General features: G+C 39.9%; 1 protein-coding gene across 9 annotated transcripts in view; it reads left to right on the top strand.

Annotated features, from left to right (window-relative positions):
* Positions 1-503: 503 nt before the first annotated feature.
* LOC138064030 (DNA repair protein XRCC4-like) overlaps positions 504-23,777 on the top strand; it is a 198,755-nt gene continuing 175,481 nt past the window's right edge. For 2 of the 9 annotated variants that reach the window (XR_011137241.1, XM_068924657.1), the window contains exons 1-2: positions 691-791; positions 19,372-19,521. Coding sequence is in view for 8 of the 9 variants with exons in the window: in XM_068924657.1 (XP_068780758.1) it covers positions 698-791; positions 19,372-19,521 (244 nt within the window). In the remaining variant the exon portion in view is untranslated. Of the gene's footprint in view, positions 792-9,741; positions 10,001-11,753; positions 11,844-11,955; positions 12,066-14,934; positions 15,025-19,371; positions 19,522-23,777 lie in introns of those variants that run through there. The other 7 variants (XM_068924651.1, XM_068924654.1, XM_068924652.1 and 4 more) reach the window with 7 other exon arrangements.

Below are 23,777 nucleotides of genomic sequence, written 5' to 3'. Positions count from 1 at the left end.
GGGGTTTTAAAAAAAAAAAAAAAGGCAGAAGTACCATTCTGACAGAACAGGACACACCACAGGTCAGAGTTAAGGCCCCACAGAAACCCCAGATTATGTTGGCCCAGACAGAAAACGGGTTAGGTTAGGAAGGGAGGAAGGTGAAAAGGAGCACAGGTATATCTGGTTAAGCTTTACTGCTGAACTGCTAAGCCAGTTCGGCAGAGGTTGTGTGGCAAGGCCGGGATCGCTCCCTTCCCCCGGGCGGGCGGCGGGGCCGGGGCTCGCCCCCCGCCCCCGCGGGCCAAGGCCTCCGCTCCCCGCGCGCTCAGCGGGCAGCGCGGCCCGGCGGCTCCCGCGCCTGATGGGCGGCCGCAGGGCCTAGGCTGCATCGCTGCACAGAAGAGCGGCGGCTCCCGGGCCCCGGGGCCGGCCCGGCCCGGCCCGGCCCGCGCTCACCCTACAGGACCCGGAGAGAACGGCCAGGCCCCCGCCCGGGCGGCCGCTCGGAAGCTTACCATGGCGACCCGCTGCCGGCCACATCACACTTCCGGAGCGCGGCAGGAAGTAAGGGAAGCGGGCGGAAGAGCGTCTGCCCCGCGCCGTCCTGATTGGTAGGGGAGGGGCCAGCGCGGGATTGACAGCCGCCCGGGGCAGCGCCGCCCGCCCTCATTGGGAGGAGCGGCCGGGGGGAGGCGGGACGACGAGGCGAGGGGGCATGAACGGCGGCGGGCCGCCCTTGCTTCTCATTGGCTGCCGCGCGGCCGCCGGGGAGCGCGGCCTTTTCGGGAAGGCGGAAGCAGCGCGTCGAGGTGAGGGGGGAAGGGACGGGAAGGGAAGGGAAGGGAAGGGAAGGGACAGGACAGCAGCCACGACGGCAACGGGAGGGCGCGGGCCGGGCCGGGCCTTTCCCCGGGGGAGGCCAGACTGTTCCCGGGGGGTGGGGGGTGAAGTGTTCCACTGGCGGCGCGGCCTTGTGTTGCGGCGGGAGGCACGCGGTTAAAACTGCACCGGTTTGGAAAGAGGACTTTTTTTTTTCATTAAAGTAATTAGCGATTTCGATGTGTAAGCGACCGAGGCTGACGCCTGGGCTGCCGTGCCCCGCGCCGCCTGCCTGGCGGGGGCAGCGGCTGGGCTGGCGGGGGCCGCTGAAACGTTGCGGCGCCGCCTGGGCTGGGCTGGCGGCCGGGAGGTGCGAGGCAGCCGTCTGGGCCCCAGCGGCGCTTGGCCTCGCTCATCGCGTGGGGCGATCCTCTCTGTGGGGCTGCCTGGTGTGGATGTGATCTTTGCGTCTCGCTTTTACGTGTTGTTATTGTTTTTTTTTTTTAATCTACTTAAGAGCGAAATGCAAAGGGCGTAAGTAATCTCTCATGCTCAGTCACCTTCAGGAAGTAGTTCAGAAAAGACAAAAACGGAGTGGAACGAGTCGTTTGCTTCTTGGTTGTCTTTTAGTTCAAGTTTGGCCTCCGATATTTTTGTTCTCTTTCCTTATTCTCTCCTCAGAGAGACTTTTTTCCTTCTTTCCTGTTCTTTGTTGCTTGGTAGACATGACAAGGAAATATATTTCCCTTGTATAACTATTAAAGGTGCAAAATTATGAGAATAGCTAAATAGTCTATGTTCTCGGCCTTGTATGCTCACCTATAAAAAAGCCTGCTAAACTGGAAAATCTTTGACTCTTGTGTCTGGCTTTTTAGCAGTAGGCTTAATCCTGTGAGGGCCTTCAGTAAAGCCAGGACTTTACAATAAAGCCAGGACTGTTAAGTGTTATGCTCAATTCTGTGGAAGAAAGTTATGATTATTTTGTGTTTGCAATAAGGTGCCTAGGCCTTGCTGTCGTGACCAATTTTTGCTCAGAAGTTTCATGAGCAGCTTGTTTCTCCTTTTTGAAGTAGACTTTATCTTATAGACCTTGAAAAACACTACCCTTTTCAAGAATGACAACTTTGCTTTGGGCTCTCTTTATCATTACATATCTATCAACACTAGGGCCAAATTGTTTATTTTTGTATATTGAGTGCAGCACAGATTTTCTTTCTCCCTGCCAAGGGAAAAAGCAAAATTTTTCATCCTACCAGAACAAATGGGAATAGCACTTGATGCATTTCCAGAAGTTGCTGTAGGAGGTTGTAGAGTACCAAGGATATATATGTAAAACACATTTGCATAGGCCAGTATTCTGTTAAAACCAAATATTTAAAGGCAACTGAAAGAAACATATAGAACGCAGTTGTTTTCTTTTTTTTTGGGGGGGGGAGGTTTAATGGTATTAACTGTGCTTCTTAATAAGCAGGTAGACAATAGAAATGTTTTATTGATGTGATTTGTTAGTGAAAAGATTGCCGACATTCAATTGAATGTTTAAGCAGTGAAGCATACCAAGGGATTTCCCTTTATATTGAAAGGAAAAAAAGTGGCTTCAAACATAAGCTTCTAGGTTATCTTCAAATACAAGCAAAATCCTGACAAAATCATGTCAACAGCCTCCCTGCCCCCCACCCCCCACCCCAGATGTGCTAGTTTGAATGTATTGGTAAAGCTGATAATACTCTCTTTTAACTTTTATGACAGCTTCTCCCATGCAAATTGACATGATTTTGTCTCCACTTGAACCACCAGCATGAATGCCTAAAAATATATTTGCATAGTTGCTACAGCTACAAATTCACTTAGTTCTGCCACTGAAATAAGGAGGCAGAGGAACATGAGGGGTTATGTGTTATCCAGCAAACAGGGAGCAAGCAGATAGTATTATGCGTGCTGCCAATGGTAGTAGAACGTGAGCTTTAGTTTGCTAATACCATTTAGCAAAAAGCTATCTACACTTAAATATGGTTCCTCCTTCTTTCCCTTTTGCTTCTTTGCCTCCCTCTGTTATCTAGCAAGAATGCGCAGGTAGAATTCGCAGTGATGGTAGGAGGTGGACACTGAGATAACCAGAAAATGGATACTTGTAATAATAGGGTAAACCGTGATAGCTGTAAAATGTTTGGAGGTTGCTGCTAGTCTGAGGTAGAATGAGTACTCAGGAGTCACTTCGGAAATGTTGGAAGGACTGCTCTAACCTAGTGACTGTACATTTTATAAGAACTTACTGTATCGAGTGACTTATGATAGGGAATGTTCGTTCACACAATGATTTGAGTTGTTATACTTTAAAAGTTTTGCTTTTCATGATAGAGAATAGGAATTCACAAGAAATCTGTCAGTATGATAAAATTCAGTGATTAACATAGCAAGGGTTTGACCAAATTCTTGAAAGATTGCGACAAGTGGATCTGCCTGTGACTATACTAAACATCTTGTGGAGAGACTGAGTTATTACTTTAGGATATCTTCAGTTGTTGGATCAGAAAACAGTTTATTGTCAGATTGTCCAGACAGTAAAAGCATTTGTCTTCTGCTTCCTGTGTCCAACCTTTTTTATTGCTGGGCAGACTATTAAAGTATATTGTTGTACAGAGTGGTTAGAAAGACTAGTTATATGAAGCTATGGCATTACAGGCACATCATAGGTTATTTTGGTGCTGGTTGTGAAACGAGCAGAACAGAACAGCAGCATCTTGGATTAGAATCGTCTGCATGATGGTTATATTGCATCCATTACTGTAGCATTTAAGAATGAAACTTGAGAAATCGGATCCTAAATACTATTAGGCTATACAAAGCTGAAGAAGGGACTTTCAGAATTGCTTTAGAACCTTAGTACCTTAAAATATCTAGACTGAAAAAAAGTATATTTACTTCATTACTTAGAACTTGCAAAACAAAGCTTTTGCATTAAATGTTATTATTTAAAAAAAATTATAAAGATTGATACACAGCTGATGGATTGATGCCAGGGTTACTGGTAGCACAATTTAGCAAGGCACTACACCTTGTGGTAAAACTGGTGTCACGGCCTTGCTTTAGAACTGCTTCCCTCATGCATCTGATGCAAGTGTCCTGCCCCTTTGCCTGATGTGCACAGTCCCCAGGCCGTGGCGGTGGCTGCTGCTGCTTGTGTCTTGTCTTGCCAGAAGGTTTGTTAGAATCTGGGGTTGCTTAATCAGTGGACTGATTTGACTAATGAGCTTCTACTTTAATATGGGTGAGATCACTTGAAATTGCATATGGCTTCACTATACTATGTTATGTGTACGTGAGGTGGGCCTCACTGGGTTGCTTACTGTTTTGTCTCGATGTCTGTTTCTGCTGTACTTTTTATCTTTTGTTGCTACTTGAAGAGGAGAAATTTTAATCCTTACCTTTTGTCTCCTTGGGGGTAACGCTGGCTGGAGAGTGTTGTTAAGGTGCTTTGTTGGAGCTCAGGAGTCAATAATAAAAATGTGCCTCACATCCGTTGCACCTTGAAGAGTAGGTGGAATCTGCAGGAGTTTAGACTGAGATTTGCAAAGTCTCAAACCACTATTTATGTCTTCAAGGTTAATAGGATGCAGCTTGTGACTTCTTCAATGTTATATTTGGCAAAATGTGTGTAGTGTTTGTTGTAATTATGTGGGGGGAGGAAAAAAGTGAAATAGCATGTATACACATTCAAATTATGATCAGGACTAATTTTTATTAAATAACAAAATTAAAATATGTTTTAGAAATCTATTATAAAATACTATTCCTAATCCTTAAATGTTACTGAAGTAGTACCTTGCTTAGATTCCTTCAGTCTTCCCTTTTTGAACCCCAGTTTAGATGCAGTTTGAGAACAGGATGCCAGAAAAGAAAGAAAAAAAAGTAAATTACCAGGCTTTTTAGCAAACTTTAAACATTAGGCTTTGCTAATTTCCACCTGAGAGTTGTAATAAAAGTAGGGTATCATAAAATGTAAAGTAGGGCTTGGTCAAGTTCCATCCATGGCTCTTCTGCTGACTTGCGTTGCGTACCTTACCTAGGTTCAGAAACGGTGTCCTTTAGCTCCTGTGATTGTAGTGTGTCTTGTGAATCTTTGTCTTCCCTATCGTCTCTGCCTCTATACCTGTGAGATTATAAAAGGGAAGGTAGTGAAAGGCCCTGTTAATGTAAATATTTTTAGTGGAATTTAATATTGGATAATGGAATCAAAAAGGCTGCTGTCATTTGATGCCAAGATATGGAAGATTATGTATGGTACTACATTGACACAAACTAAAGCGAAGTTTAGGAGAGAATTATTGAACAAGTTACTGCTGCTTGGTGATCTAACACAGTCAAATCTAATCGAAGTAAACTGTTTATCTTAAAGGAAAAATTCCAACTTGAAAAAGTATCTTTGTTATGTGTGGGCCTAACCAAAGGGCTCTGATGTTACTCTCTTCCAAAACATGCTAATAATTTTACAAAAGATTATTTGACCAGAAAGTACTGAGGGACCTAAAGTTTGGAATAATAAAAGCAATTCTGCATCTACTGTGCAGACTTTTAGATGAGTTTTCAGGCTAGCCTTGTCAGAAAGAATGTTGTCTAACAGAGCAGGCAGATAGATCTGAGATTGTAAAATAAAAAGGGAGTCTGATCTTATGTGATTGTAAGAGTGCAGAGACTGAGAACTTTTGTGCTCTTGAGCTAGACGTCAGCCAAATTGCTTGCTGTCTTGGGCTGGAAAAACTAATGCAATTAGAGGAAGAGTGAGGCTACATATCTAATCACAGTCTACATTTGTTTTTACGAATGAGGCTAATGATTATGAAAGAGATTTTGTTTACAGGTCTACAAAAGGATCTTAGAGGCCACCCTTTTCAGCGCAGTAGTTGGACAGGAAAGAGGGAGCATAGGCTTTCCAAATACAGTCAGCTGGGTCAAGCTTATGGTGGAAGACTCACAAAAACCTGAGGAGAGATTTGTGTTGAGTGAGCAAATGAGGGAAACTTAGACAGTAGCAGGAGGCAGCAAACTGTATTGTGTGGGCTTAGATTAAATTTCAGCAGCTGCAAAACTTAGCATAAAAATTTAGACCACAGCATACAGTGGCAATAGGTGTAATGGGGATTGGGCTGAAATATAGATCTCAGTTAAAGCTATACTTCATCAACAAAGAGGATAATTATTTTTAGAGGTACGGGGCAAAGAACCAGCTGAAATATTCTTGTGTATATTGGTAATACACCTTACTTGACTTACCTTTTATAACCTCCTGAAGGCTCTGTTAGGGGGAGTGCCATTCTCTCCTCCCTCCCACTCCCCACCTTGGTACATAGGTGAAAGCAGTACTTAAAATTTTATGATCCTTCTTGGAGCTCCTTTTTTTCTCCAGGGATTTGCTTTTTTTTTTTTTTTTTGCCTTGACTGTGTTTAAAAAAAATTTTTTTTTCTTTAAATTGTGAGGCAGAGGTGTTTTTTTTCCATTTTCAATTTTTTAAGCGTATGCTTGTTGATTCAAGGTTTGTGGGTGTGTTTTTGGTGATTTGTTTTTTTGTTTTTGGTGATGCAAAACAAATATGTGTATGTATAACTGAAAGGGAAGAAAATACAGTGGGCAAGGGATGCTTAAAACTGTACTGAAACAGTGTATGAGCTGTGGAGAACTTCTGCACCATGGGCTGGGTTTTTTATGTTCCTGTACCTACGTTAGTTTAGGGTCATTGTGTTTGTTCACTTTCATTTCACACGGTAATCTGCAATAGTGGTTCTATCCAGCTTTCCCGGATGGGAACCAGAAAGCCCAGCAGCACTAAGGTGAAATGCAACCTAATGTGCAGTGAAGCCTGAACTTAACTGAAACTTGTTTTTATACTTCCCACCCTTGCCCTGTTTTACTCTTTTTCTCAGATAACTCTTCCTGTGCATCATTACATTAGAATTGATTTAATTTACAAGGGAAAGCAATGACTTAATCTTAACACTTTTGAGACCTGGATACCACGTGCTCTGTGTGTTTGCCTTGTTACAATTTACACATTAAAATCTCAAACCTGTTCCTGACTGATGGACTATCAAAGTACTTTTATGCTATATTTTTCCTAATGAGTACCTAATTACTCTCTTCAGGTCCCAAAGATCCCAAGTTTCCCCTGGTATACCCTTGCTGTGTCTTCATATTAGACTGCAGATTTCTTTTTCGCTCCAGTGCAAGCCAGCGTTCTTTAGTACTTGTAGAGGAAAAACAGTATTGAAGATCTGACTTCCTTAAGTAGATCCCCTGTTTGGTATCAAGTGTCTGGGAGTCAGGGAACAGTTATTTCTTTTTGTGTGTGTTCTTGGGGTTTTGTTTGGGCTTTTTTGCCTAGCCCGTTAGTAAGAAAAATGTACTGTATGAAAGTATGAGGAGAACTAATCAGAAAAACAATGAGCTGATGTGTCCTGGAAAGCATTATGTTTTTTATATATAGAACTTAAAATGCAAAAAGTACAAGTAACTCTTGTGAAGCCTTTATTTCCCCTTTCAAAACAAAGTTTGTAGATACAACACTAAACACGAGGTAATAGCTGTATAACTGATTGTTTAGGGGATGGAGAAGGTGGTCAGTGAACTTGGTACCAATATACTGGCAACTGTATTCTTCGTTGAAACAAGCTTAATTCTTTGCAATGAGCTCTATGAAGGTGTGAGACTTGTGAACTGGACTCCCCCCTCAGCTAAAATACCAGCATTTCAGTCATTCATAGATCTGAAGTCTCCTGTTCTGGGTTGTTCCATGTGTATTATCACAAAGCCTAGGCTAAACTAGTATCATACTTTTTCTTTGGGTTTCTTTGCCTCTTTTGAAGGTCCATAGCAAACTTCACTTCGTGACTAGCATGGGGCACTGATATCATGTAACCTTATGCATGTGTTTCTGTCCTGTTATCTGATATCTTGAATCTCATGGGTTGGTGTTGAAGGGAGGTTAACGAACCAAAGGTGGACCTGTGCCCATCTGTAGAACCAGTTGAAATCAACACTCGTTATGGGTTGATGTCTCTTTGCTGTATCTTCAAAACCTAATTGCTCAATCTTATCTCTCACAAAAGAGATTTCTGCCAGACAGGTAACTTAAATTGCAGTTTTGCAGCTCTTTATTCAGCTGTGGTTATCAGTTTGCATTGAAAATGAATATACCAGTCCACTGAAAATGTCTTTTGAATTGTTTTTTCTTGTGTGGGCAAGATGAAGACAAATGAATTACAATGTGTAAATAAATAAATTAGTGTATGCTCTTTGTTTTACAGAGAAATCAGAGTAGCCTATTGCAACTGATAACTAGAAAATGGAAAGAAAAACATATTACAACTTTTAAATGAAGACAGGGTAATTCAGGAGTTTCCTTCAGAGAAAATGCCTTGGGAAACTGTTTAGTAAGATAGGCAGTTTGCAGTCTAGGCCTATTTTTTTGTTGTTAATTTGACAGAGATGTGAAATTAGAATAATCCATCTCTTAAAAGCCCTGGGTGTAGACGTGAGAGGAGTATATGTAAGCCTTCATATTTATACCTTTGCTTGTTCCACTGAAGTGGTTACCTCTAGCCAAACTTGGTTTTTCCAGGTTTCTGGCTGAATTTTTCAAAGCGCTTCAGATAAGCAAATACAGAGTTATATCCATCAATATCTATTTAACTTTTTTTTAACTCTTGATGCAGATTTGTTACTCTTATCTATAGAAGCTATCGTGGATTTGACAACACTGAAGTTATTTGACTTTCTTTCAAAAAAAAAAAAAAAGCAGACTATTCAGTAGAATTTGTTGCTCACCAACATTAAGTCAAACATTTACAGAAACATATCAAACCAGTGCGATTATGGTAGAAGGTGTATATGGGCAGTAAAAGACGAAATAAATATCTAGGACAAATTTGTTTTCTGTCTTGAATATCCTGATAACACTTCATCCTAGAGAAGGCAGTGTTTTGGAAAACAGATGATACCTCAGCCACTCTACTGTGCTATCCAACTGTACATCAAAAGGACATATGAGAGTATTTTTGGATCTGCAAAGAATGGTTAAAATGCACCGATTCTTCCCTCCCAAATGGATAACACTAACTTAGTGAACACAGTAGAGAGACTTTTGGAAATGTAGCGAAGATACCAGGAGTTTCTGGCTCTCAGTTCTTACCTATCTTATTCTGCATTATCTGCAGGCTCAGAAGTTGTGTGTGGCAAGAGATTTCCCTTGATCTGTCTTCTCTGGCCACACAGAACAGAATGGTTTCTTTTTTCTTTTCTTACCTGCAAAAACTTTTTTTTTCCAGTGTTGTCTTTTCAGAGCAATTATGGGGAAACTGACATTTTAGGTCTTTAAAGTCTAGGAAGGGAGGGGGAGGAGTGGAGTTGCTTTGTTTTGAGAAAGTGAATTTTGCTCTTAAATAGCCTAGGGCAGCAGTTTTCAAAGGAAGGCAAAATAGTTACACCTCTTTGCCACCATTGGTTATTAAGGACTTGGAAAGCCAGGCTGACCTGCTGCCAAAGTGGGCTTACAGGAATGCGTCAGGGCTTGCATCTCGCAGAGGCAGTGAAGGCAGGGAGCCTGGCCTTCTAGGCATGTCTGCTGACTTTCCGTCCCACATTTGCCTACTTGGTGATGGCCTGGTTGTCTTTGATCCTTGCTCAATTCTATATACCCTCTTTGGTACCTTCAGTGTTAAAATTAACTTTTTCATCAGGAGAGGTTTCAGTTATATGATCTAATTTTAGTTGTTACAGCCTGGTGACATATGCATAATGTATTGTGCTGTCTCTAAGGAAACCTTAGGGTTTTTCTGGTATGGATTTTGAAAAGTTAGGATCTGACAGTGTGCACACACTGAACTGTTACTGTTGGAATGAGTTCTTTGAAAAGGGTGAAAAATAAAAGGTTTTACCTTTTTGGAAAGATCCAGTTATTCTACTGTTTGCTAATGTGTATTGGTATAATTCCCTGTCTAGGGAATTTTTTTGCCTTTGTTTTAAAATGTGAAGGCCTTTTTAAAAACCTGTTGTAACTTAAACTGTCTCCCAATATAGGTGCTTGTAAGTAAGCTTGGCAAGCCTGGATGGCTGGAGTTGGTAGTGGGTTAGGTCTGAGATTTCAAGCGGATGAAAGACACCAGGGTGGGCTTTGCCTCCAGGCTACAATTAAGACAAAACCTGTTGGTAAGATTCCTCCTATAAAGGTTGTTGACTGCTTCCTTCTGTTTCTCCTCATTTTTCAGCTGGTGACTGTAGTAAATAAGTCTGACATGGCTTGTTTCTTATCCTAGATTCCAGATCTTTTGTGGCAAATCTTGCATATCTTATTGGCCCCTGGAGTCTGACAAGCTAAAGAGCTTTTTTTGGACAGTTGCACAGAAAGTACGTGCATATTTCTCCAATCCTTTTGTGGCTGCCACAAAACAATGGGAAACAAGGAGTGCGGATGTTAACTGTGTGAGGATCTTGTTTCTGCAGTTGGGTCTGTAAGAACCAGATACTGACTGGAGCTTCCTTAACGTCAATCTCCTGGTCAAATGTTATGCATGACTGAGTTTTTGTAACGGGCAATTGCAAGGTCTGTGTGAAGATGTGAAGTCATTCAGTCACTTTAATCAGAACTTGGTGCTCGATATAATTTCCTTTATCTCCAAGACAAAACTGTATTATTGACAAAATAGTGGTCCTTGTGCTTTTAATATAGAATAAGGTTTAAAAAACACTAGATAACAATTTTGATTGTGTGTAATATAAAATGTTAAGTTTCATTAGAAAATCAAAACCCTTAATTTTTATCATCTTTGGTATTGAAAGATGTGCTTAGGTTACAGCTGAAGGCTTGTTATTGAATTTTCAGTTTCAAACAGATATTGTGGCTAAGGGCATGGGAGACTCATTGGTTAGATATGATACAAAGGATGCTGGAATGTTTTCTTGATGCATCTTGGCCCAGACATCCTTTCCCCCCTGCCCCCAACAAGATTTAAAAAAAAGGGAGGGGGAAGTCCTTATTGGACCTTATTGGGTGGTAACATATCTTAGAAAAAACTGGGTTATAGTTAAAACATTTAGGTATTTTAACGTTCTTCCTCTTGAAGTAGTGGAGGTAATGGAATTTTAAATCACCATGAGAGAATCAATTTGTATGTTGAATATGTCTCTAGAAATGTTAATCACTGTAGACATTATATTATTGTATTTTCTAACAGAAGGCAAGAATAACCAGTGTTAATCTTTAAAAGCAATCTAATTTTTTCTTCATTGGTGTAAATGTCAGATCCATTTGTAAATACATATAATAGCTTGTGAATTGTACCAATTCTCTGTCTAGGTTAACAGTTCAACTTTCTCCTGATTCTTAGATCCAGATTTGTATTGTATGCCATGGTCAAACCCATGACACTAGTAAATAGCAGAGTGCTTTATGTGTTAGTCTTATATTCTGAAATCACTGGAGATAGCATCCTATTTTTCTCAACAAGAAAGCACTTAAGTTAATTGCTCCATTAGAGAGATACAGTAGCTCTTTCTGATTTGTAAGCAGCCTTCCATGCATAGCTGCTGAAGCTGGAAACACCTGCAGCCAAAGCAATTCGGAAAAAAGCCATTACTCTGCATGAAGAAAAATAAAATGCATGAGTTCAAAATATCAATGATGCTGTGTTGGAGCAGCCCTAAAAGATTTGGCTTTTGGTCTATGCCTAGTGCTATCCAAAACAACATACAAAATTCTTTGTAAACTATTTTTAAAAGTGTCTTGTTTATTCAGAAGCAACTGTGTACAGTATTTGTTCAGAGAGCAGGCTCCAGTCAATTGCAAACCAGCCAACAGCTGATTTCTCCTTAGAAAGAAACATTGCCTAATATAGATCATAGAAGCCAAACACCAAAGGGACAAAGTGCTAAAGATAAAGAACTCAATCCTCAACTGTTCAAAGTCCTCAATAAAGCCTCTGATTTACAAATTTGGGGTGGGACTCAACTGTTACCACCTGCAAGCTTGTCTCAGATCCTTGGCTCAAACATGGTGAGGTGCTGATGTGTAGGGTGATCTTCTATGCCCTTAATGAGATCTTCTATGCTCTTAATGAGAAAAATACTGGCTTTCCTATGTCTCTAATCAGTCAATTTCTCTGAAGCTGTTCTTTATAGTAATCAAGAGGAAAAAATACTGGCTACTCCCACTTTATTGAGATGGTGAATGCAAAGAGACTACAAAGTGTTACTGAATCTTGAAAGGCACTCCAAGGTACTCCTCTGTTCTAATTGACTCATAGATGCTTATTATACTGCTGTAATGAGGGTCTGATTTCTGTAATTTAACTTGATTTAACTGTAAAAATAGGCTGTTTTTTATTCAATGAAATTTGATTACTTCAGTAGCTACTGGACTGCTGAATGGTGTGATTGCCAAAGTTTAGGTGACTGTTTTAAGCATTTAGAGCACTATTTGTTCTTAGCTGTGTCCTTTCCTTTCCACTCAAAGATCTGAAACTAGAGTTTTAGAGTTTCAGCTCTTTCTCATCCTTCTTCATGCTTTTGGCTCTTTCATGAAGTGAAACTGCTACTTGATGTTGGCAGCGGGGAAGATGTTAGTTAAAACCTTAAAAAGCAGTAACAGCTTCTACAAGCTCATGTGACCAGTCCTACGAGCGTTCAGGTCCCAAGTTGGCAAGGATTGTTCAGACCCCTTTGTCCAGGTACTTAAAACGGTTGTGACTGCCCTGTTATGTGTTCGTGCTTCTGTTTTAGGTGTAGTAATCATAGATTATATGAGACACTAGCCAGAACAGAGGAATATTTTGGCATTCCTTTATTCACCAGTCGTAGTTCTAGTGGGACTACTTTTTGAATGTGTAAAGCTAAATTCTTAAGAGAAGCATATGTAGGAGTGTTTCCTGGCATTTTGTGTGTTTGGTGGTCATGACAAGGAAAATTTTATTGAATAATTTAACTTTTAAAGTGTATTCAGATACTGAATTGAAAGGTACACAAACTTTCTCATCTATAATCCTATCTGTAGTGTTTGGGAGGCAATATGGCAACAGTAACAATGGGAGACTTAACTTGTTGGAGGCCCGATGCTGCCTCAAAAAGTCTCCTTTTTGTGCATATGTAGCACCTTTTCTTGTGGAGTTGACAAAAAACAAAAGTAGATTCAATCAGACAGAAGTTTTTAGAGTATTATCTGACTTTTGCATTCTTGGAGAAAAAACACGTTTGCAGCCACAATGAAATATTTATAGCTTTGAGTATTGATTTCAGGTCAGGGGCTGGCAAATCCCCTGGCAAATCTCTCAGTCTCTCAGACTTTGGCAATACACTTTATTATTATTTTTTGTCTTTTCCCCCCATTGGTGAAAGCTCCGGGACAGAAACTCCAACAGGAACGTAATCACTGTTTACAAATAAGTATGCTTGGCATATTGAAAGCTGATGGGTGAGGACAGAGTATAGTAAGAATGCACGTGAATTGAAATGTGTTAATTAGAAAGGGGGTGTCTTTATTTTTTGCAGTGTAGTGTGGTATATACCTTAAGATGTTGGGCAAAATGACTGGTGAATCCTGCAAATATGTAGCTAACTTCTGGGATTCAAGGAAGATGAGACTTCCTCTCCCTGAAATTCTTTTTCAGTAATGTACTACTGTACATATGTTAAGTTTTGCCTTCTAGAACGGATGAGATGCATACATTCATCTGATAGTAAGGGAGTAAGCAAGATCTTTGGAGATCCTTCTTGCATTTTTTTCTTTTGTTCATGATAACTATTAGTTGCTAAATAGCTAACTCCTTTCCTACAGTTTGCTGTATTCATGCTTTACCTATTTGTGGTGTATCAATAAACTTAATTCATTCTCTCTTCGCTAATGTGCAAATTTAACTTAAAAGCTGCATCTCTCCACTAGTGCAACATATAATAACAAAGGCCTGCAACTAGTTAGATCTTATTAGGACTTGAAAAGCTTTCTTTTAAATAATATATTGCAGTACATCAGCTAATGTGCTAGGAAGTACAGCATTGTATATAATTGAGAACAAGCTCTCAAATTAAGCAAGGAAATAGTACTTTGTAATTTGTCCTTGATATCTTTAAATTAGTGAATCTCTATTCTGGGAGCAGGGCTTTGGGAATGAAATTCTCATTTCAGGCGGTTCATGGCAATATTTATGCCTTAAGCCAAGAATTGGCATCCTCGTTGCTGTGTATCAGACAGTGAGGGCCTGAGAGCAGTGGGTGTTTTGAGAGGGCTCAGCTGAAGCCGGGAACTTCTATTTTCCACAGCAATTCTGGCTCTTGATGTATATCCACTGGCATGTTTGGCCTGTGAGTTAGGAAGCAGAGGTATGCTCCTCAAAGGGCACGAAGGTAGTGCTCTTCTGCACGACGTGTTCTGCTTCCCTCAGTTTCTGAGGTTTAGATGTTGCCCTCCATTGCAACACTGCATTAAATCCTCTCTGTGGAAGAGATGTATTACTGGGAGTTTTACGAAGCAGTGTTTTCTTATATAAATATTCATATAAAAAAGCAGTAAGGGACAATATTTCTTTGCTTGCAGTAATTTTTGTATATGTGGTGTAGGACAGATTAATGTTTATGAATCCGTTATGCTCATCTTGGAGAGGAGCAATAGCTGTTACATACACTCAAGGAAACCCTTGAGCTTTTGCTGATGAATTGAAACCATTGAGCGCATAGAGATTTCAACAAAGACTGAGGCCTGCTTTGTGAGGCAGTTTCTAAACATGTAGTAATAGATAATACTAGTCTTGGAAGGTCAGTGAGCAAAATGGAGAAGGTAAAGGCTGGCAGCAAAAGATACTACTTTCATTTTATACTAGCTTATAAAATTAAATTGCTTGTTCAAAGATGCACAATAAAAATGCTGCAGAACTTAGTGACTGCATTTTGTGTTCTGTCAATGAAATAACTGTTCTTCTGCACTGTATACTCCATAGTGTTTGGATTTTCTGATCTGTGACTAAATAGTAAAATAAATCCTATGGAAGCTTTCTCAGTTCTGCTATTGTGCTCCTTCCTTACTCTTAACAGTAGGTAGCCTTTGTCTCTGTTGTTTTATCCATTAATATCTAAAGATAATCTCCATTTTTTTTTAGCTGTCACACTCCACTAGTGTGAAATACTACTATGTGAAGGCAGATGCACGAGGAGCAAATGAGGAGGACATCCCAGGAATTCAATTTCAGGTTTTTAAATTCAGACCTTGTTAGCGCATCTTTAAAATATTTTCTCTGTTTAGAGAGGCCCAGAAATATACTCTCTAAATCACTTTTTCTGCCTGTGAGCTGATGCTTCATGCTGGTGATCTCCATATAAATAGAGAACCCAAATCTCTAACCTAGCTTTTTGTTATATGAGTGCTCTGCACTAAAAAGAAAGCCTCTGAGGCAGGTGGCTTTTACTCGCCACTGGTTTGCTTAGTGAGAAGAACTGAGTGCAATGAAAAAATGCTAGCTCACTCTCACTCTGTGTGTGTATGTTTGTGTGTGTGTGTGTATATATATATATATATATATGTGTGCATCAGTACTTTACATACTATCTCTCTGGGTTGCATGCAACTATTTACTGCCTTTAAGTAAAAAAGAATAATTAAAGTCTTCTTGAAAACAGTGTATTTCAGAGAGGGACGTCTATCAGAATACTTTATAAGAGGTTTTGTATTGTTGCAGAACAAGCAAAAAAACAAAAGGGAGTCTGGCAGGCAAAATAAAGCACATGGCTGTATGCTTAAGCACGTTACACCCATTGACTTGTGTTTCCTGTCATGTGCTCCTTGTTGACTCCATCCGGGCAGGTTTTGCACTACAAATCTTTTAAATGGCTTTCATTCCATAAACAGTAATTTCAGTGATCTAGCTCCAGGCCTCCATGCTCCAAATGTTTCATTCTTCTGTTCTTCCTTGCAGTTCTGTTCTTGCTGTGCAGTTATACTGTAAATTTTCAGAAATGACTAGTTGATTGGCTATGGAAATAGGGAACTTTTTGAACTTAAATTATTTTGGTTATTCTTAACTTCTTGGTTTCTTGTATTCTTTCAGTGAATTGACCTGCAGATTATGACATTTTCAATAGTATGACCAGCAGTAGTTTATGAATTAAAAATAGTGATGTTATCCTTGTTATTTCTATTGGTTTGAATTTATGATGCCTAGCTTTGTGTATGTGGCTTATCTCCTCTTTTCTTACCATAGTTTCCGTGTCCTAAACTTTTTTGGAAAAACGTTTAGACAGATAAATGTTATAGTGCTTACATATATATATTTGAGCTTTATGCTGAAAAAGAAAGTTAGCTCTTTGTATAATTGATGAGGAAAATTTAATGCATATTCAGGAGTGCTGGAAGAAGCTAGTTACATGTTTTAACCAGATCATGGAAGTCAGCAGGCACGTTACGTGATGTTCCTTTTACTGTTTAGAGATGCTATTTGTTAGGCCAAATATATATGTAATGGGGTTTAATTAGCTATTAGGTATGATTAACCTCTCGTTGCATTTACCTAACTAGAGTTTAAAATTGATTAAAAGTTAGCGTTATTGACAATGCAGTTTTATAGCTGTTAATGGAACTTTACGCTTGAATAATTAGTCTCAAGTTAATGTATTTTGCTACTTTGGAATCCCGTACACTTTTCCAGACAAGGGAGAGGCATTTTCACATGTTATTAGATGCATTAGATATCTGAGCAAAGGTTGGACGCAGTGCAAGCAGCTGGAGTTAAAACTGCTCTTCCTGACCTGAAGAGGGCAACTTTTTGGGAGGCCAAAGGTAGTCAAATCTGTACATAGATTTGGCTCTCCTGTTCAGTGAGCAAAGAGCTTCTCGCTACTACTGTGTTTGATGAAGAACAGAGACCCCTCAGGTTCTGAACTGAAGCTAACCAGGATGGCATTGCTATGCTTTAAAAGGAAAGCTTGACAGTGTTTAGCACCTACATCTGCCCAAGCATCTGTGTGCTCAGTGTGTGTTGCTTCTTCCTCAGGCAGAGCGATCACTTGAACCTTCTTGGACCACTAGCATCTGTGATATGGATCTATGCAAATCTTGGGTTTCGTTGTGCTAATGCACATATGTATCATGGCAAGACCAGTAAGGTCTGACTCTGCTGTCTTTAGGGGGATTCTTATGGCCTTTCTGAAAGACTATCTAGGGGAAATTACTGGAGAACTTAAAATATCAGACAACTGAGGAATAATGCAGAAATCTTATAGAATTTTAACAATTTAACTTTCTTATAACAAGTCCTACTTTATAACTATTATGAGGGGAAGGCAGTTTTTCATTGGCAATAGCCAAAAGTCTAGAATATGCTTGAATACTTACTGTTATCAGTGTGATACATTTAGTGTGTATGTGTGCCTTGTCTTCATCCCCTTTTCTTTTTAAAAAAAAAAAAAAAAAAGGGGGGGGCGGCAAAACAGCTGAGCACCCCAAGCCAAACCCTTTAAATGCAGGACAGCATGAAGTATGCTTTATGAAAATACTATATGTTAACTTCAGAATTGGCTAATTCTTCATTGTTCTATGGAGCAGATTGCCAAATGCAGTTATAATGATCTTGGGAACCATAGGAGTCATTATTTTGAGGCTAGACTGTATATAACCATATGATTCTTTAAAAAAAATTCTTATGTCAAGTGCAGATTGCCAGGTTGCTTTGATATTGAGCTGTAAAATCCACTGTAGTATCATAAATTTAGTTCTCTGCAACTGCAGCCTCCAGTTTCCAATAAGTTCTGTTGCCGGCATCCACTGCAATCTCTGTTTTGCAGCTGAACTTAGCAGCATGCTTTCAAGTGGCAGTCATCCAGCTGCACACTGCCTGTTTCAAATTGTATTCTATATGCTGTGTGTTGGGTGATAGCGAATGGTGAGCTACAAAATGAACATGGGAACTGCTTGTGTATACTAACTTTGCATTCCCCAGTCTCCTGACATTTACTTTCTTATTTTGGGAATATACAAATATATTTGGTTCTTGGCATTGTTCCTTAAACCTTAATTGTTTTATTCCAGTTTTCTGTTTGGAAATGCTGTCTATTCTCTGATTTAAAAAAAAAAAAGAACAAACTGAATTTGTGGAAGGGAAAAAAAATACAATTCTAAATGTATAAGCAAGTGTGCTTATACTTGTACCAATGTTCTTTATTTAAAATTAGTTGCATAAACTGATGGTTTATTTTCAGAGATGCTTAGCAGTTTTAAGTGGCTAATGTTAAGGACCGAGGTGTGGCAGACCTTTATTTCAGTGTATGTTTGAATTGAGCAATTTAAGGTATGTCCTGCAGGCTCATCGGTATCTAGAAGGTGATGAGATTTAGGTTAATTGAGCTGGAAGCTGATGATTTTGCTAGTGGGTTATAAAAAAAGCTTGAGGCAAAAAGTATTTAGCTGATGAGATGCCAAGCTGAGCCTTACTTTCTTGCAGGCTTTTGTAGTCCTGTTCTGAGAAGACTACATAGGCTTTTGTAATCCTCATCCTCTGAAAAGAGGATAGCTGAAGGATCAAGTCAAATGTCTGTTTAGGCTACTGCTAGAAACAGGTTACTGAACTGTGGCTCAGAATTGTAAAGAACATGGTGCAAGTTCAGAAAGACTGATCCTAACTGTATATTCAGTTTCATTAGTAGGGAGCCATATTTAATTTTTTCCCCTATTTTCTGTTCCAGTCTTCTGCTTCTTGCTTGTTGTGCTCCAAATCCAGGTTTTTCATCAATGATACAGAATCTAATCCAAAGCAAATATAGAGCTAGAACTAACTTTACTTCTGAATTACTGAAGTAGTAGATTGAATTCCAAAATTCAGTTGGTTTGGGAAAATCTCTGTGGGTGTAAAACAGGAATATCTGCTGCTGCTGGCTCTCAATGAGCAATAGTCCATGGAGGAAGACCGAGAGGAGGCAAGCCTCCACCATCTGAGCAAAAGGGAGGACTGGGATTACAAGACCCTTAGAAAATCTATCTGAATGGATGAGGCAGAGAGGAGAATATTATTCTTTTATGTGTTGTGAAGTTAGGTGACTCTCCAGCTTTATGACAGAAGATTGCTCCTTCCTCAGCCTTTTACCAGTTGCATCTCAGCGTTACACTTGTTAGGCTATTGGGTGATCATGCTGATTCACTTGACTGTTTTAACTGCGGTTATATTTTGCTTTAGATCAATACTAAGGCTTACTCTTTCATATTGATATCACGTGCTTTCTTGTGTACATTAGAATGTTTTAAGATGGAGATTTGCCTCTGTCTCCAATGTAAGGCGTAAGTTTTGTCAAATGTTGGCTCAGTAAAAAGTTTCTCTTGTCATTCCCCTTGATTTTCTTCTGTAAAGAAGATGCATTATGCACACTTTCATGACTGCTTTAAACAACTTAAGTGTTACTGATAGTGTACATGATAAATACAGAATGAAATGCTGATATGGTGTTACTCTTGTGGGATAGTAAGCTGAGGATATCTAATAAACTGTGTTCTGAACTTATTCCTTTCCATTAATCTATAAATGAAATAAAAGATTATTTTACTTCCAAAACAGGTGCCTGGAAAATGGAGAAGACTTTGAACAGAATTCATCCAGTTTCTGATCCAGAAGCAACATATTTTCTACAAGTATCATGGGAAAAAGATTTAGGCACTGGCTTTGTTATAATGCTAAGTGATGGTCAGTGTGCATGGACTGGGACAGGTAATAATAATTTAAAACAGTAATTTGAACTTGTTTCTTTCCATGATTATTATTTTGAGCAGTGTCTTTTCACACTTTCTAAACTGTGATCCTCAACTTGCATCAAAATATTTTTGGAAATCATCCCCACTCAGTGATGGAGGAGGTATAATTCGAGATCATCTGGGACGTGTTCGGATATCTCTGGAATCTATGGAAAGCTTGCATGTCAAAAGTAACACTAATTCATTTAACATATGGTTATGCAACGTCTTGTTTTTTCTCGCTAATGTAATTTCCTGCAGTGTACTGCATCATCTTCATCTTCAGATCCTTGAACAGATGTGCCATGCAAGTATCATTTACGAGTTGTATGGTTCATGAAGCGTTTAATAGCAGATGACTTTTAAATGGCTTAAGAAGGTATTACTACTTAAATGTAGATGTATTCAATGTAATGTTCAACTTCTGCTTTTTTTTTTTTTTAAGAGGGATGTGTGTATGTATATATATATTTTTTTTCCTTCCTGAGGATAAATTACTGGAAGAAGAAAAGAATAGCTTGTGGGCTTTTCTCTCCCCACACAGAAACCTGAATAAGAGGTTGGATCTCTTAGTGTATGCATGTTTCTCTTTCCTGTCTAGTGAGAGAGGAGACTTGTGTCCTTTGGAGATGCCTATCGGATACTTAATCAAAAGCACTTCTCTCAAGGGCAATAATATTTCAAAGGGAGGAAAAAACGTGTATATTACACAGCATATCACAGGCAAAAACATTTTCCTGACCCTTTTTCTGAATTGCAAGAACAGATATCTCTGTAGTTTCTTCCCTTCTTTTCCCCCTGGCCAGTGGAAGTTAAGATGTTTCTTCCCAGTCCTTCTATAAGCCACCTTTTCAAATAGGACTACTGTTTTTCTAATGCTTTGTACATTTTTCTTTTCTATTATAAGAAGCTTAATTCATTATTGTTGTTTTGAATACAATTTTTCTTTTTTCTTTTAAATGTAAGGAACTAGACTAATTTTAAAAGTGTCTATGTATGTATGTTTCAAACTTCCTATTGAATAGGAATTCCTGCACAAGAGGTGTAAACATCACGCTCACTCCCTGCAATGAGATATGAAAATCCTACTGTCAAATCAAAGAAAAGCTTTAAGTGTTTATTTGCAACATAACAAAAAAGGTGTTAATGTTAAATGCTTAACTAATGAGACTTCCATTATTTTTGTCTAAAAGGTTTTGATACTGTTCTTATAGCCAGGAAAGGTGTAAATTTTAAAGTCACTAGCTTCAAATTGGCAAAAACCTGTTATTTTTTCATCTATTATTTTTCTAAGTAAAACATAATGTTACTATAACTGAAAGTACAGGAAAAATATGTACACACAGCTTTCATCTTGTTAACTTCCTGCATCTGACAATTGCTGGATGATCATTTCCTAAAACAGAGGACCAGTGAGAGCAAGATGACCTCACTCTGTTAAACTGTGAGGAGGCTTTTCTCTTTTTAGCATGAACACTGGGTACTCATCCAAAGGCTAGAGCTTTTATTCCTTTTGTAGGAATTTATTGGAAATGGATCAGCTTCTTATCGAATTTGTAATCCCTTCAAAAACTTCATTGGGAGTCAAAGTCCTTGTGCATGAGACTTTTCTGCTGTACAGGTCTATGTTTTCATATATTTATAATTGCTTTTGATCTTTTTTCCCTAATTTAGTTCATCTTATTTAAGACTACTTAGATCCCAACTTTGAAACCTGAAAGCATAGAAAGCAGTGGTCAGAATATTTTTGCTGTGGGAAATCCCTTTTAGGTTTCTCATGCTGTGGATGATTTTGCTGGGTAAGACCTACTGGGAAGTAAATGAGAGTTGTTGGAGTTGTCTTTTATGGGTTTTGTATATTTAAAATGATGATGAAAAGTGTTGGGAGTCTTTGTTTAATTTTGTTTAAATACTAAGAAAGGTTAAATCTTAGGGCGGGGAGGGAAAAAGCACAGGAGTATTCAGTATAATCTAATATACTAATTTGACGTTGGATTAAAGAACGACATTCATAAATGCATACATCTGTAGTTTCTTCAAAGATTGGTTCTCTTAGTTTTGTAAGTAACAGAAATACACAGCATGTGCAAATGTGACAGAAGAAAAAGAATCCCAGTGCTCTGTTACTACGTACAAACTCAGTCTCAAAAATAAAGTTAATCTAACTTCCTCAGGGCTCATTTTTTTGTTTCCTCAGTGCTCATTGCTTTTTAGTTCAACGCTTGTATGCTCTAACACTTCTAACTTATTTCTTCAGCACCCCCCACCCTGGCTTTGCCTCACAGTGCAAGGGATACCACACTTCTGTCGGCATGGTTTTGTTTGTGTTAAAATGAATGCTAATGCATTGGCAGCCTTTCCTCCCTCAACTCTATCTAGTGTCCTGTACAAGAAATAAGCCAGCTAATGAGGAGTGGGAAATGATTGGTGGTTGTAGCTTAAAGTAAAACAGAAGTATTCTGAGGGTAGATGTCCTGCCTGCCTTTCCCACTGTATTCTTGCCACTTGTAGTGGATTGTTAGCTTTTCAAGATGAGCACTGATCAGCACTGTAATCACAGTCCTTCACTTACTTGTATACTTAACTTTATTCTTGTGAGCAGGTCCACTTATTTCACTAGTGTTTTTTGCCTGTACCAAGTGAGCAGTTTCAAGAATGCACTTCAGCTTGCACATTGTGTTAGGAGTTACGGATTTGCCATTAATATAAATAACAAAGAAGTTAGGAAAAAAAACCCTAAGGATCTATGAAAATAGAAAAAGAAAATAGAATTCCATGTGTAAAGTAAATGCAGCATTATTTGTATGAATATTAAAAATGCTTTTTTTTAAGGGAGGGGACAAAGATGCAGCTGGCAGTTGTTAAGATCTTGTTTCTCCTTAAAATAGTTTAAAAAATCTTGGAAAATGCCTTTATCTCTTTATTTAAAATATTTTAGAGTTGTGTCTGAGGCTGAACATGGTTGACTTGGTTTAGAATGAGATAGAGAAGACCTGCTAGCATAAACTTACAGCCCCCTGCTTCGACTGCAGCATGAGACTGACTTGTCTAAATCCGTAGTGTATGAAATTGATGCCTGTCAGTCTTAATGCATGAGTATTGATGCACAACTGATCCTGATTTTGCAGCTATCCGGTAGGTCTTTTTGTTTGCAGGCTGCATCTTGATGTCTGGGCTGACAGTCAGCTCTCCTGCATGAGGTGTGCTGTGGTTGACCAGTTGCGTCACCAGATGAAGGAGTTACGGGAGGAAGTTAGTAGGCTGCGTAGCATCCGAGAGGATGAGCGGGAGATTGACAGGGCATTCTCGGAGACTGTTCAGCTCCAGGAGTCCCCAGCCCCCACTGCAGTGGAGTTGTCAGAGGGCTCAGCACCGTGTGTAAAGGTGCATCATAACACCGTTGAAGAGGGCTGGAAGCTGGTGACCTCTCGTAGAAGGAGAAAGACTCTTGCTCCTCCTCAAGAGTTGCCTGTGAAGAACAAGCTTAACGCCCTCCAAGCTGAGGAGGAGCTGGGCACGGCTCCAAGGGAGGCAACTGGCCGGGCAGACCCTGTGCCGTGCAGGAACCCCCGGAAGAAGCGGCGAGTGATTGTTGTGGGTGACTCCCTGCTGCAGGGGACAGGGGCACCTATCTGCCGACCTGACCTCTTGTCCAGAGAGGTTTGTTGCCTGCCAGGGGCTCGAAGAAGAGATGTCGTGGAAAGACTGCCAAGGCTTGTCCATGCATCGGACTACTACCCTCTGCTGATCTTCCATGTGGGTGCTAACGACACGAAAGGCAAACTGGAAACCATCAAACAGGACTTCAGAGCTCTGGGAATGGTGGTCAAGGGTCTGGGAGCCCAGGTTGTTTTCTCCTCAATCTTGCCTGTGAGGGGAAAGGATGGGAGGAGGAGTACGAGTTGTCCAAGTGAACAACTGGCTGTGCCGCTGGTGTTGGCAACAGGGCTTTGGTTTCTATGGCCATGGGACCCTGTTTGAAGATCAGCAGCTGATGGGGAGCGATGGGATCCACCTTAGCAAGCGGGGCACGTGCGTCTTTGCCAACAGATTGGCCAGCCTGGTAAGGAGGGCTTTAAACTAGGCAAGATGGGGGAAGGGGAGTGGTATAGTGGCAGGGGAGTCAGTAAAACACCGCTCCAGTCAGGATGCCTCCAGCGGGTGCGTACAGCCAGGGGAGACAGCATGGAACATGGCTATGGAGGATCCTCCTGCACCTCTCCTGGGAAGCTT

The sequence above is a fragment of the Struthio camelus genome, chromosome W (genome assembly GCF_040807025.1).
Source record: "Struthio camelus isolate bStrCam1 chromosome W, bStrCam1.hap1, whole genome shotgun sequence".
Lineage (NCBI taxonomy): Eukaryota > Metazoa > Chordata > Aves > Struthioniformes > Struthionidae > Struthio > Struthio camelus.
Note: the sequence above shows the minus strand (reverse complement) of the source record. Positions and strands in the feature narration are given on the sequence as shown.